Source organism: Oncorhynchus mykiss, chromosome 8, assembly GCF_013265735.2.
Source record: "Oncorhynchus mykiss isolate Arlee chromosome 8, USDA_OmykA_1.1, whole genome shotgun sequence".
Classification (NCBI taxonomy): Eukaryota; Metazoa; Chordata; class Actinopteri; order Salmoniformes; family Salmonidae; genus Oncorhynchus; species Oncorhynchus mykiss.
Window position 1 is genome coordinate 56,869,533 of NC_048572.1, and position 15,431 is coordinate 56,884,963.

A 15,431-nucleotide genomic window follows, 5' to 3' on the forward strand; every position below is an offset into this window, starting at 1 on the left:
CCGAAAATGCTGTTATCAAGGTTATTTCCTTAGTAGGTGACGTCAGACATCAGCATGTGGGAGAAGTCAGAGCTCAGGGATGATAATAGTTTCCCACTAGTAATTTCGAGTTGGAGGGGCGTTCAAGTGGATTTTCCCAGTCGTATATGGTAAATAGCACCTTCAACTTGGTTATGAACGCAGCATAATAAAGGGGAAACTAATCGCATCATGTTCAGCAGGCCACACCACTGTTTATGTAGCCCACTCTAACAGCATAATTGTTATATTTCTAGGGATACACAACATCCTGAAATATATGCAGATATCTTGGTTAAAGAATACTATATTTCCCATGACGTAGTGATGCTGAATGTAAAAACAGTTCTCAACATACCCCACTCCCCCCTACTACAAAAGTAATATTGAATTGTATTTGGTTGACAAAGCCAAATATCAACATTTAAAGGAGATTATCTTCTCCTTGAATAGTCCCATCTGTACAACTGAATTATTCTGTGTTTAATTCCAGTTTAGCTACAAATGAATAATTTATATGATGGATTTACATCTTGATCTCAATCAAAAAGGAAAGTTAAAGAAAAGGACTAAATTAAATCAGACCAAACTTTAAATGCACTTGATATAAAGTTTGATTCAAGGCCTATTCTTTATCTTCGATTTTTGGTTGAGATGAAGATGTGAATCCAACTAATTATTAACTTGTAGATTCCATTTGAAATCAACCAAAGTTTAACCTACCCTTTCAAATGACATCATTGAATCTATTTTGTTTTTAAGTGGAGATCTCTCAAATCCTTTGCGCGATAGCACATTGGTAATAGTCAGACAGTGGCATATACTGTATCAAAGCTAAGCAGGGCTTAGTTAAAGCCCTGGATGGGAGACCAACGGGATTGCTGTAGATCAGGGCTGTCAAACTCATTCCACGGAGGGCCGAGTTTCTGCGGGTGTTAGTTTTTTCCTTTCAATTAAAACCTAGATAACCAGGTGAGGGGAGTTCCTTACTAATTAGTGACCTTCATTCATCAATCAGGTACCAGGGTGAAGCAAAAACCCACAGACACTCAGGCCCTCTGTGGAATGAGTTTGACACGTGCTGTAGATAGATCAATTCTCCACAGGGAGGTGTTGCCCAGCCTATAGTTTTTTTTTGATAGTGGATATAATGTTGAAGCTCTGACTTAGTTTCAAACGTACAAATTCCACATATTTTATAAAAGGTTTGTCTATGTTGAAAACTGGTAACCACATTATCCTGTGGTTGACATTTCACCCGCAAAACAACACTGAAACATTGATTCAACCAGTTTGTGCCCAGTGGGTAGTCTGTGCCTCATAAGTCAGGGGTGCTGGAACGTTGGACTTTGCTGGTGGATAACTGTTTGGGCCACTCAGGATTTTAGTTGTACCGTGGTACGTCGTGCCATTGTGTGCCTATAGTGGCCTGTTACTTGAATGCAGAGTTCAATCTCCGACAACAAATCGGTTCAAACAATAGATGGACTCCAGTACACTCAAGAGAACTCCGCTAAACCAATTTCGTCCCGACGAACAGAATGGCCATGCAAACGTCTCCCTCTTCTGGTAAAACAATACACGTTGTACTGTAGTTTGGACTTTTTGAATCTACCTTCATGGGTTATGTACAGTGAACAGACTTGATCGTTTAGGATTCCACCATTCTGCTTCTTTATTTTTGCTGTACTCTCTTCAAAGATACACTATCTTTTGAAAACATGACAAGTGCTTATAGAAACGGGTTCAATTAACGGACAGGGACAGCTTTGAACCTGTAATTCTCAACAGTGCAACCTACGTCAAACAGAAATTATCTCGATCACGTATGAAGCAGTCATAACCCCGTCACTGATGTCATGCACACCGCCATTTCATTTGAAACACAAGGGGGGAGTTTGAGAGACACAGCTACATGACAGCTATATGCACAGGCTTAGCAATCACATCCAGTTCAGACACAAAACATCTGCACACACTGCACAAAAATAGTCCTTTTGAGAAAGCGCAGTTGGACAATACAGTTAGTATTCACAGTGTTAGTGATATCCATGTATGGATGGGTCTATTCCGAATGTCAATATACAGTAGGGGTGTTCTGTTGACAATCTAAATCATTACCAAAGATCTCCAATATATTGTTGCTAAATTAGCATGTTTACCTAATAAGTATTTCCACTTAACATACGTACAAAAGCATGGTTTCTAGTAGAGTAGACTTACAAATGCATTGACTAAATAAGCCACATATGGATTTAACACACTGTATAGCCTTTTTCCCCAAAAGGTGGAGGCGAAGGAGGCTGCGATTCAAAGTGAACTTGAAAAAAAATAAGGAAACTGTACCTTCACATGCATACAGAACAATCAAATGAATGTGAATCTGAAGGAAGTACCATGCATTAAAGGACAAATCCACTCAAACAATCTTTTGGTATTTTTTCCATTAGTCCACTGTACAATCCCAAAATGTCTTGCATGTCAGCAGTTAAGACTTTCCAAGATGTAGGATTTTCACGTTGGGACTGTGTCAAAAGGAAAGATCTACTCAAACTACCATTCCAATATTCAAACTCGATTCGCATTGCAGCAGCCAAAACCCCACCCCTATCATGTAAGGTGTTAAGCGAGAGTTAAACAATTTATCTCCTCAAACAGTTAACCTATCTAGCTTAACAAACATTAACAGATGGAGAAAGGAGTTTGAAGGAGACTGGCGGGCTTTGTGATATATTGCATTATTGTCTTGTCCTCTCATCTGTGCTTGTTAGGTCTTCAAGGCTTATGGTCATCTTGTCCATTTGTCTCTGATCATCTGTGTGTGTGTGTAAATATCTGTGTCTGTGAATATATATATATATATATATATATATATATATATATATATATATATATATATATATGTGTGTGTGTGTGTGTGTGTGTGTGTGTGTGTGTGTGTGTGTGTGTGTGTGTGTGTTCCTCAGTGTTTGTCAGAGGAGTCCCATGCCGGCAGTTTGGCCACCAGGTCCTGGTGGTCCACCTTGACGCTGGCCAGCAGACCCTCCCTGTTGCCCGCGGCCCCCGAGTAGTCTATCTCCTCGCCCTTCAGCGTAGTCATGTGACCTCCCAGGGCCGCAAGCAGGGCGTTGCCGGCGCAGATGTCCCACTTCTTGATGAAGGTGACGTGGATGTACACGTCAGCCTTCTCAATGTCCTCATCAAGGGGGTCCAGCAGAGCCAACACCTTATAGCCTGGGATCAATGGAAAATACAACAGCAATAATTGCAAACCATAGTAATAATGAGCTATATAAACTTAGCAAAAAAAAGAAAGACCTTTTTCAGGACCCTGTCTTTCAAAGATAATTCGTAAAAATCCAAATAATTTGACAGATCTTCATCATAAAGGGTTTAAACACTGTTTCCCATGCTTGTTCAAACAATTAATGAACATGCACCTGTGGAACGGTCGTTAAGACACTAACAGCTTACAGTGACGGTGGGCAAGGTCACAGTTATGAAAACTTAGGACACTAAGGAGGCTTTTCTACTGACTCTGGAAAAACACAAAAAGATGCCCAGGGTCCCTGCTCATCTGTGTGAATGTGTCTTAGGCATGCTGCAAGGAGGCATGAGGACTGCAGATGTGGCCAGGGCAATAAATTGCAATGTCCGTACTGTGGGACGACTAAGACAGCGCTACAGGGAAACAGGACAGACAGCTGATCGTCCTCGCAGTGGCGGACCACGTGTAACAACACCTGCACAGGATCGGTACATCTGAACAACACACCTGCGGGACAGGTACAGGATGGTAACAACTGCCCGAGTTACACAAGGAGCGCACAATCCCTCCATCAGTACTCAGACTGTCCGCAATAGGCTGAGAGAGGCTGTACCGAGGGCTTGTAAGCCCGTTGTAAGGCAGGTCCTCACCAGACATCACCAGCAACAACGTCGCCTACGGGTACAAACCCTCCCTCGCAGGACTGGCAAAAAGTGCTCTTCACTGACGAGTCGCTGTTTTGTCTTACATGGGGTGGTCGGATTTGCGTTTATCGTCGAAGGAATGAGCGTTACACCAAGGCCTGTACTCTGGAGCGGGATTGATGTGGAGGGTCCGTCGTGGTCTGGGTCGGTGTGTCACAGCATTATCGGACTGAGGTTGTTGTCATTGCAGGCAATCTCAACACTGTGCGTTACAGGGAAGACATCCTCTTCCCTCATGTGGTACCCTTCCTGCAGGCTCATCCTGACATGACCCTCCAGCATGACAATGCCACCAGCCATACTGCTCGTTCTGTGCATGATTTCCTGCAAGACAGGAATGTCAGTGTTCTGCCATGGCCAGCGAAGAGCCAAGATCTCAATTCCATTGAGCACATCTGGGACCTGTTGGATCGGAGGGTGAGGGCTAGGCCCATTCCCCCCAGAAATGTCAGGGAACTTGCAGGTGCCTTGGTGGAAGAGTGGGGTAACATCTCACAGCAAGAACTGGCAAATCTGGTACGGTCCATGAGGAGGAGATGCAATGCAGTACTTAATGCAGCTGGTGGCCACACCAAATACTGACCGTTACTTTTGATTTTGACCCCCCCTTTGTTCAGGGACACATTATTCAATTTTTGTTAGTCACATGTCTGTGGAACTTGTTCAGTTTATGTCTCAGTTGTTGAATCTTATGTTCATACAAATATTTACACATGTTAAGTTTGCTGAAAATAAACACAGTTGACAGTGAGAGGACGTTTCTTTTTTTTGCTGAGTTTACATACCTGAAGTAATTTGATTCCAAAATTTCATAACACTTGAAACCAATGTTCCCTCAAACTTTTTGTGAGTAAGTAGCAAATTCTTGGTCTTGTGAGTGGAATTTTGTGCAACTTCCGGCACGCGTTTACAGTGAACACCTAGGCTGTACCCTTACAGTTTAGACAGTAGCCAATAGGCTATTGCGGCTATCTGAGCATAACGTAGGCCAACCAACAAAACCAATTGAGAAAATCAGATAACATTTTTGAATGGAAACACATTTGAAATGTACATGATATAGCCTACAGTAGCCTATATGTGGTGTTCAATGCAGGCCTACATTGCATGAGACTTAAATCCGATTTTACATTAATTCATGTTTTCTTTTACTTGGTCTAATACCATGGGCCAAATAGATGACAAAAATTGCATGGTACTGTGTTGCATGTTGCAAGAAACCCCTTTACAAAATACAATTATTATTACCATATAGAGAATTAGACAATGTAGACTACCCCTCCGCCTATTGGCTTATTTGCATATTCAAGCCGGTCTCAAAATACAACACCGCCCCTTTAATTAAGCTTGACTGGCTTTTCAAAAAGACAGCTTGAAATGTAGCCTAGACGTTTTGTGCTCTTGCAGGAAGCAGTAACTCCCCATTTCTGACCTATACTGATCTGTAACAGGGCTAATAACTCACTAACTAGCAAAGAATATCAACAAATGTGCACACGCAGCTCTGCGCTCTGATATGAAGTGATCTGAAAAGCGCATTCACTCAAGGGTGATTGAAAGACCGCTCGTGGGCTACTCCCCCGCCAATAGAATTCTAATCCGTTGCACTCTGGATCTGCCTAGAACAAAATCACAGACTCAATCTTGCAAAGTTAGATTTGTTTTGGTTTGTTGCATTGAAAAAGGGGCTGATATAATGCCAATATGATCACAGAAAAAAATGTTGATCCATATAGTGCAAATTAAACGGGGTGAAGTGAAGTTTAATGTCTCTGCATGAAACTAACATCCGCAGAAATACATATGCCTCTCAAAATGTTAAGTAATGACTAATCATAGGTTGCTTTCAATCATAGGCGATAGACTACTACCATAACAAATGTGGGTGAACGCTTATGCACAGCGCTGTACCTGCGCCCCCTGCTGGGAGAATAACTGTAGTGTTGCCGAAGGCCTCCTCGATGAAACCCTTCACCTTCCCGGCATGCGACCGGGACACGATGACCTTGGGGGGGTTCATGTTGTAGGTGGTGCGAGGCTTCATGTTAGACCCATGACCAACCAAGGCCCAAGCTGTGGACAGAAACACATGCTTTAAATAGCTGGAGATGGACTTTTAGTTCCACGCCAACAGGACTGGTTACAGTTATGTAATATAGAATGCAAGAAACAGATATAACTGTCAGGAAAGAAACACCTGTGGGTAGAGGCTAGGCCATGACTTATTTAGGCTGTAACAATAAAGATGAATTGAAATCATTTTCTTTGGGCATGGATGGGACACTGCAAGTCAACACAAACCCCACACTCTCCTTACAGTGGGTTCGCACATCCATCGTCTCGCCATTCAATGGACACAATGCAGCCGTTCACAATCACCAATGAAGCCACCTTATAGTGAGCTCCCCTCCCAGGGGAATTCTCAAAGGAGTGACTTAGCCCCTGCTGTCACCAGTCCACTGACTGGTATATCTTACAGTAGAACAGTGTTGCTCTGTCCTGAACACAAATGATGTCTCTCACCCTTCTCTCCAAAGCTTGCACTCATTCACTCCCCTAACAGATTTAAAAGCATTAGATTGGTGTAGGAAATATGGTGAGCATTTTGCCTACTCAAAAAAATCCCATGCTTTAAACCATTGAGGGAGTGTCACACGTACACACCTTGTATACAATCGGTGACAGTGAAAAACCCACCTGTGTATCCTGTGAAAGGTTTGTGGATCACGCCTATGACAGGTTTCCCATCCACGGCCACACACACCATGGTCGTGACATACTTGAGCAGGTTCTCTGTCAATAGGAGAAAGAAAACAATGGGCTCATTGAAACAGGATACAGCTTAGGAAACAGGACACTGCTAAGACAACTACTCTGTAGCTGAGTATAGGTAGCCCCCACAGTCTCATTTCAATCACCCACACAAAGAGGAGTAGAGATCAAACTTAAGCTGTGTCTAAATAGTACATATACATACATATATATATATAGTTTTTTTTTCTTCCATCTTGTCCTATAGTATAGATCTGTCCTAAACTACAGTGCCTTCAGAAAGTATTCACACCCCTATCATTTTTTTACAGAGTGGGATTAAAATAGATTTGTAATTTTCTGTCAACAATCTACACAAACACAAATATATCCCATGTGGCTCAGTTGGTAGAGCATGGCTCCTGCAACTCCAGGGTTGTGGGTTTGATTCCCACGGGGGACCAGTATGGAAAGAAAGTATGAAGATGTATGCACTCTACTGTAAGTAGCGCTGGACAAGAGTGTCTGCTACGTGACTAAAATGTAAACGTATCTTGATTAGATAAGTATTCAACCCTCTGAGACCATACATGTTGCGATTGCAGCTGTAAGTCTAAGTGCTTTACACACCTGGATTGTACAATATCTGCTGATTATTCTTTACATTTGTCAAGCTCTGACAAATTGGTTGTTGATCATTGCTAAACAGCCATTTTCATTGTCAAGTCTTGCCATAGATTTTCAAGACAATTTAAGTCTAAAAATTAACTAGGCCACTCAGGAACATTCCATGTTGTGTTGGTAAGTAACTCGAGTGTATATTTGGCCTTATGTTTTAGGTTATTGTACTGCTGAAAGGTGAATTTGTCTTCCAGTGTCTGTTGGGATGCAGATAACAGGTTTTCTAGGATTTTGCATACCCATAACATGATGCAGCCGCCACCATACTTTTTTTTACAGTATTACTTTAGTGCCTTATTTCAAACAGGATGCATGTTTTTGAATAGTTTAATTCTGTACAGACTTCCTTCTTTTCACTGTCATTTAGGTTAGTATTTTGGATCTATGTTAATGTTGTTGATCCATCCTCAATTCTCCAATCACAGCCATTAAACTCTAACTGTCTTAAAGTCACTATTGGCCGCATGGTGAAATTCATGAGCGGTTTCCTTACTCTCCGGCAACTGAGTGAGGAAGGACACCTGTATATTTGTAGTGACTGGGTGTATTGATACACCATCCAAAGTGTAATTAATAACTTCACAATGCTCAAAGGGATATTCAATGTACCAATAGGTGCCCTTTGCGAACCATCGGAAAACCTCCCTGGACTTTGTGATTTGACTCAGCTTGAGATTCACTGCTCGACTGAGAGACCTTACAGATAATTGTATGTGGGTTACAGGGGAGGGGTAGTCATTTAAAAATCATGGTAAACACTATTACACAGAGTAGGTCTATGCAACTTGTGAAGCACATTTTTACTACTGAACTTATTTAGCCTTGACATAAAAAGGGGTTGAATACTTGTTGACTCAAGACATTTAAATTGTTCATGTTTTATTCATTTGTAAACACTTCTAAAAACACAATTACACTTTGACATTATGGGGTATTGCATGTAGATCAGTAACACAGAATCTCAATTGAATCCATTTTAAATTCAGGCTGTAACAATAAAATGTGGAAAAAGTCAAGGGAGGTGAATACATTCTGAAGGCACTGTATTTCTTATCTTGACAATGGCTAACATTGACATGGTATAACAGGACTGGTGAAAGTAAACCCATCTGTTGGCCTCCTATTGCTTTGGCACATCTACAGTAGGGCTCCATTTTGACATGGCATCTAGCGGGAAAGCTTAGTACAAGTCTGAACATTAATATAGATAATCAAATCATTGAGAACGTTCGGCATTAGGCAAACCAGTGTACACGTGTGGTTTCGGCGCAGGTTTATGGGTTTGGCCGACTAAATAAAAGGACTAGGATGGACCATCTTAGGGTAGGTTTCAAGCTCTGGTTAGGATGAAGATTTGATGGCTTGTAATGCCAGTAGGTACATTTGAGATACAAGTTGTGATAAGAGGTTGTTCTAGGATGTTGTGGTTTTTAGTCGGGTCACGTACAACAAAGGAAAAGGAATAAGGACTTGGGCCGCCCCATGCCACCAAACAATAAGGTAAAACAAGCTACTGAGGAAGGGAGTGGAATGGTGATTATCAGAGCGAGTTCAGTTAAGGTGAGTTGGCAAGAGTTGGGCGTGTCCAGAGGGTAAATAGGGAATTGGTGAGGTGGCATGACCCTTCAGAACACCGACCATAGTGGGTTGCTACATGACACCATACCTGTATACTCCTGAGTGGCGTCCAGTGGGTCTATCCAGATGGTGATACTGTCAGCAGGCACATCCCTGCCCACCTCCACGCTTTTTAGGATGTCAGCAGGGATGTCTCTGTTCCACACCCCCAGCTCATTGTTGGTCTCATCATGCTCTTCAGAGTTCACCTACAAAAGGGACAGAACACACGTAAACATCAGCGTGTAAAAAATAATTATCTATGAAGACTAAGGCTGTTCTGTTGAACACGTGGTTATGTTATTAGTAATGTCGACATGAAAAGAGACCAATGCCTCTTATGGTGATTGACACTGAACAATACAGGGACAAATAAGGGTGTGCTTTACATTGCAAACTCTCTGGGGCGTAGACAATGGAACTACAATAAGTCATGGTATGTGTCAGTAATACACCTTTCAAACCAATATGTTTTCCCACCAATTTAAAAACAAAACAAAAAAAGTTAAACTTTATCTACTATTTATTTAAATTCTTATTTACAATGACGGCCTACCGGGGAACAGTGGTTTAACTGCCTTGCTCAGGGGCAGAAGGACAGATTTTTAACCTAGGCAGCTCTGGGATTCGATCCATCAACCTTTCAGTTACTGGCCCAACGCTCTAGGCTACCTGCAGCCCAAAGGATCCTACCAACTCTTTGCCGACTTTTCTTTATACATGAAAGGTATTGTCGGCGACAAAGCCTCTAATTATATTTCCGCTAAACGACCTAATCATGATTGCAGTGAAGTTCTGCCTACGGCTTAGTATGAAATGTAGCCGTAATGCAATGCATTGGCACATACTACGCTCTTGATGGTTGCTAGGCTGTGCCCGTTACTACTATCCTTCTGCTAGTTCTTAACTTTGCGAAGCATGTCACTTCACCCATCTCTTTGCATAGCCCACCATATGCATTGTTTTCTTAACCACAACTGGACGGATTTATAAAGAATAACTGTGGGAATAAATATTTCTGAATTATACAAATATTGGAATAAAGTAGGCTAATGCCATGGAAGGCATCAAATTGTTGCTTACTGAAACTCCCAGTCATCCAATTGTTATAACACATTTGAAGCAATAGCCTGCCCGCGTGTTCAACTATTACAGCACCGTTTCACGCTGCTTTGAGACAAGTGTGGGGACTCGTTTTGATACGTCAATCAATGTCCGAATGTTTTTTCCCCCCACTGAATCTCCGTTCGTATGTTGGTTAGGCTACAATTAGGCTGTAGAAATGTTAGCTGTTGAAATATTGCTTGAAATGTATTACAAAAATCGGATTACTTTTGGAGTATTTAGTGACATATGCAGGCTGCGTCACATCCGGCCGTGATTGGGAGTCCCATAGGGAGGCGCACAATTGGCCCAGTGTCATCTGGGTTTGGCCGGGGTAGGCTGTCATTGTAAATAAGAATTTGTTCTTAACTGACTTGCCTAGCTACATGAAAAACTGCTTCTACCTCAAGGTCATCAGACTGAGCCAGGCTCCACCCAGTACCCTACCCTGAACTTAGTCACACACAGTCACTAGCCGGCTACCACCCGGTTACTCAACCCTGCACCTTAGAGGCTGCTGCCCTATAGACATGGAACAATGGTCACTTTCATAATGGAACACTGGTGACTTATGTACATACGGTTTTACCCGTTTCATATGTATAAACTATTCTAGTCAAGGCCTATCCTATTCAACTATTGCTGTACATATACTATTCTATGTATTCTTCAGACATGAACAGTATGTGGATAGAACATACACACATATTCCAGACTCAAACATTGCTCACCTTAATACTTCTATATTTCTTAATTCCATTATTTTACTTGTAGATGTGTGTGTATTGCGAGATATTACTGCACTATTGGAGCTTGGAACAAAATAATTTCACTACACCCGCAATAACTGCTACACTTGTGTATGGAGCAATACAATTTGATTTAGCATACAGGCTGCACAGACCAGTAACACTATTCTACTCACAATATGACACTATTATTTAGAAAATAAATGGTATTATTCTTATGTTTCTTAGGCCCGTCTAAAAATAATTAAGAATGGACTTCTTTGTGATAGTGTATATTCAATGGATCTATTCAAATAGATGCCCAGCCAAATCGGCCCACTTCTACTCCAGCTCCTAAACATGCACGGGAGATATAAAAGGCTTATCCCGGGAATGTGGTAAAAATTGGTCTGTGTGAATTGGGCACTAAAAAACATTAACAGATATTTTTTTTTTTACAGGCAACATACCGGTAAGTCTATCTATAAAGGGTATAAATAAACAATGTGGTACACAGTGTGAGCCTGATGACGTGGATGTCGATTAAGGCAGCCCCCTGAATCAGAGGGCTTGGGTTAAATGGAAGACACATTTCAGTTGAACAACTGACTAGGTACCCCCCTTTTCCAACTACTCATGCACTGATACACATAAATATAATTTCCTCTTTACCTGTACATATGGATAAGTGTTCTTGATAAGATAATACATCTTTCTGTGAGAGTTTAAGTCCCCCTGAGTGAGCTTTTCACTCGCCCCTTCCTTCGTTTTCCCCTTGGTCTTCTCTTCTAACTTGTCCTCTTCTCTCACCCTCTTCACCTCCCGACCGCCCTGGACTGCAGCCTCCACTGACAGTGCGAGCAGGTCGCGGAGATTCACTGTTCTCTTCGACGTGAAAGCAGCTATGCGGCTGGATATAACTCCGGCATATAGGTGGTAGATCACGCCGAGTCCCAATAAGCAAAACACGGCCACTCCAAGTGGCGAAAGACGGATTCCCATAGGAGCCATCGGTTTAGTTAATCAGCTAGCTAGCTAAATGTTACACACAACCACTGCCGGGGTTCGTAAATGCAAGACAATGATAATGATTGCTAGCTAGTTTTCATTTCAAAAGTTATTTACATTCCTAGCTTACCCAGTTGAACAATTTACCTGTGTTTTTTTATGGGTTACCTAGCTAGCTTGCTAGCGACGTTAGTTAGCTAGCTAACGTTACCTGGAGTGCTATCATTGGCTGTCAAGCAAACGTAGAAAACATGACTTCTAAAGATAACATCAGCTTCCCCATATAGTTTGTTAAATAATATACCACCGGTCAGTACCTATTTCTCAAAAATTATTGCACGACTAAGGTCAGAAGAGAAAACGAGCAGCATATGAGTAATTGTTTTGCTCCACGTACATGGTGGGCGTGGTCAGAGTTCAAAGTATCTGATTGTTTCTTTTCCGGGTCACGAATATCACATGGCCTGTTCAATTTAGGTTCACATAAAAAAATATTTGCGAGTATTTTACATTTTGTCCATTTAGCAGACGCTTTTATCCAGAGCGACTTTACAGTCGTTGCATTTAACTAAGGTAGGTAAGACAACCACATATCACAGTCATTACAAGTAAGTAACGTTACTTCCCTCCCCCAAAAAATAGTAGTTTCAGTGAAATTAGTGCTAGTAAAAGACAAGTGCGAGTGCAAAATACTTATTTTTACGAAATCATTCCGTACTTCATATATGTTGTTAATGCCGAATGATCATATTGTTGCATTTTATTTAACTGCGTTTATCAACCACTAGATGTCAGCAAATACTAACAGCTCTGGTCTAGGTTGAAAAAGTTTGGCATGGGCCCTCAAATCCTGAAAAGGTTCTAGGTTCTACAGCTGTACCATTGAAAGCATATTGACTGGCTGCACCACTAATTGGTATGGCAATAGCACTGCCCTCTATACTCCTCTGTAAACTGGTCATCTCTGTATACCCGTCGCAAGACCCACTGGTTGATGCTTATTAATAAAACACTCTTAGGCCTCACTCCCCCCTATCTGAGATATCTACTGCAGCCCTCATCCTCCACATACAACACCCGTTTTGCCAGTCACATTCTGTTAAAGGTCCCCAAAGCACACACATCCCTGGGTCACTCCTCTTTTCAGTTCGCTGCAGCTAGTGACTGGAACGAGCTGCAACAAACACTCAAACTGGACAGTTTTTCCTCATTCCCTTCATTCAAAGACTCAATCATGGACACTTACTGACAGCTGTGGCTGTTTTGTGTGATGTATTGTTGTCTCTACCTTCTTGCCCTTTGTGCTGTTGTCTGTGCACAATGATGTTTGTACCATGTTTTATGCTGCTACCATGTTGTGATTCTACCATGTTTTTGTCATGTGATGCTACCATGCTGTGTTGTCATGTGCTGCAGCAACTATGTTGTCTTAGGTCTCTCTTTATGTAGTGTTGTGTTGTCTCTCTTGTCGTGATGTGTGTTTTGTCCTATATTTATGTCGTATTTATTTATTTATTTTAATCCCAGGCCCCTGTCTCCGCAGGAGGCCTTTTGCCTTTTGGTAGGCCGTCATTATAAATAAGAATTTGTTCTTAACTGACTTGCCTAGTTAAATAAAGGTTAAATAAATAACATTGTGCGGACAGGCCAGTACATTACTGGGGCAGAGCTCCCTGCCCTCCAGGACCTCTATATCAGGCGGAGTGAAAAGAAGGCCCGGAAAATCGTTTACCCCAACCACCCAAGCCATAGACTATTTTCTCTGCTGCCACACAGCAAGAGGTAACGGTGCAAGTCTGACACCAACAGGGTCTTGAACAGCTTCTATCCCAAAGCAATACTATATCTTTATTGACCATAATGCTGCTAATAACAAAATGGCTAACAAAATGGCTTCACGGACTGTTATGCACACTCACAGGGCCCTACCGTCTGTTTCATTCCAACACACACACAAGCACACACATAAAACAATTTACTCACTCACACATAACATGTACATACATTTAAACTGACTCTACGTACCCACACACCCAATCATATGCAAGCTGCTGCTACTCTGTTTATCTTATATCCTGTGTGCAATGCAATTAAAAGAATGTGTGCAATGCAATTAAAAGAATAATGACTTACAGTGCATTCTGAAAGAATTCAGACCCCTTGACTTTTTCCACATTTTGTTGCGTTACAGCCTTATTCTAAAATCTACACACAATACCCCATAATGACAAAGCAAAAACAGGTTTTTAGAAATGTTTGCAAATTTGTCAGCAATTACAGCCACTAGTCTTATTGGGTACACCTGTATTTAGTGAGTTTCTCCCATTCTTCTCTGCAGATCTACTCAAGCTCTGTCAGGTTGGATGGGGAGCCTTCGCTGCACAGGTATTTTTAGGTCTCTCTAGAGATGTTCAGTCGGGTTCAAGTCCGGGCTCTGGCTAGGCCAATCAAGGACATTCAGAGAATTGTCCCATAGCCACTCCTGCATTGTCTTGCCCGTGTGCTTAGGGTCGTTGTCCTGTTGGAAGGTGAACTTTTGCCCTAGTCTGAGGTCCTGAGCGCTCTGGAGCAGGTTTTCATCAAGGATCTCTCTGTACTTTGCTCCATTCATCTTTCCCTTGATCCTGACTAGTCTCCCAGTCCATGCCACTGAACAACATTCCCACAGCATGATGCTGCCACCACCATGCTTCACCGTAGGGATGGTGCCAGGTTTCCTCCAGACATAACACTTGACATTCAGGCTAAAGTGTTCAATCTTGGTTTCATCAGACCATAGAATCTTGTCTCTCATGGTCTGAGAGTCCTTTAGGTGCCTTTTGGCAAACTCCAAGCAGGCTGTCATGTACCTTTTACTGAGGAGTGGCTTCCTACCATAAAGGCCTGATTGGTGGAGTGCTGCAGAGATGGAGGTTCTTCTGGAAGGTTCTCCCATCTCCACAGAGGAACTCTGGAGCTCTGTCGGAGTGACCATCAGGTTCTTGGTCACTTCCCTGACCAAGGCCCTTCTCCCCTGATTGCTCAGTTTGGCCTGGCGGCCAGCTCTAGGAAGAGGCTTGATGGTTCTAAACTTCTTCCATTTAAGAATGATGGAGGCCACTGTGTTCTTGGGGACCTTCAATATGCAGACATTTTTTGGTACCCTTCTCCAGATCTGTGCCTCGACACAATCCTGTCTCGGAGCTCTACGGACAATTCCTTCGACCGCATGGCTTGGTTTTTGCTCTGACATGTACTGTCAATGGTGGGACCTTATATAGACAGGTGTGTGCATTTCCAAATCATGTACAATCAATTGAATTTACCACAGGTAAACTCCAATGAAGTTGTAGAAACATCTCAAGGATGATCAACGGAAACAGGATGCACCTGAGCTCAATTTCGAGCCTCATAACAAAGGGTCTGAATACTTTTTATTTGAAGACATTTCTAAAAACCTGTTTTCGCTTTGTCATTACGGGGTATTGTGAGGATTTAAAAAAATGTAATCCATTTTAGAATTAGGCTTTAACGTAACAAAATGTGTAAAAATTCAAGGGGTCTGTTTACTTT

General features: G+C 42.0%; 1 protein-coding gene across 1 annotated transcript; it reads right to left on the reverse strand.

Annotated features, from left to right (window-relative positions):
* Window positions 1–1,668: 1,668 nt before the first annotated feature.
* Window positions 1,669–12,300, reverse strand: bpnt2 (3'(2'), 5'-bisphosphate nucleotidase 2). The gene is made up of 5 exons (XM_021613079.2): window positions 11,544–12,300; window positions 9,089–9,248; window positions 6,688–6,783; window positions 5,902–6,063; window positions 1,669–3,252 (listed from the first exon to the last, which is right to left on the reverse strand). The coding sequence occupies exons 1-5, from the start codon at window positions 11,880–11,882 to the stop codon at window positions 2,981–2,983; spliced, it is 1,029 nt and encodes a 342-aa protein (XP_021468754.1). The 5' UTR covers window positions 11,883–12,300; the 3' UTR covers window positions 1,669–2,980.
* Between the last annotated feature and the right edge of the window lie 3,131 nt (window positions 12,301–15,431).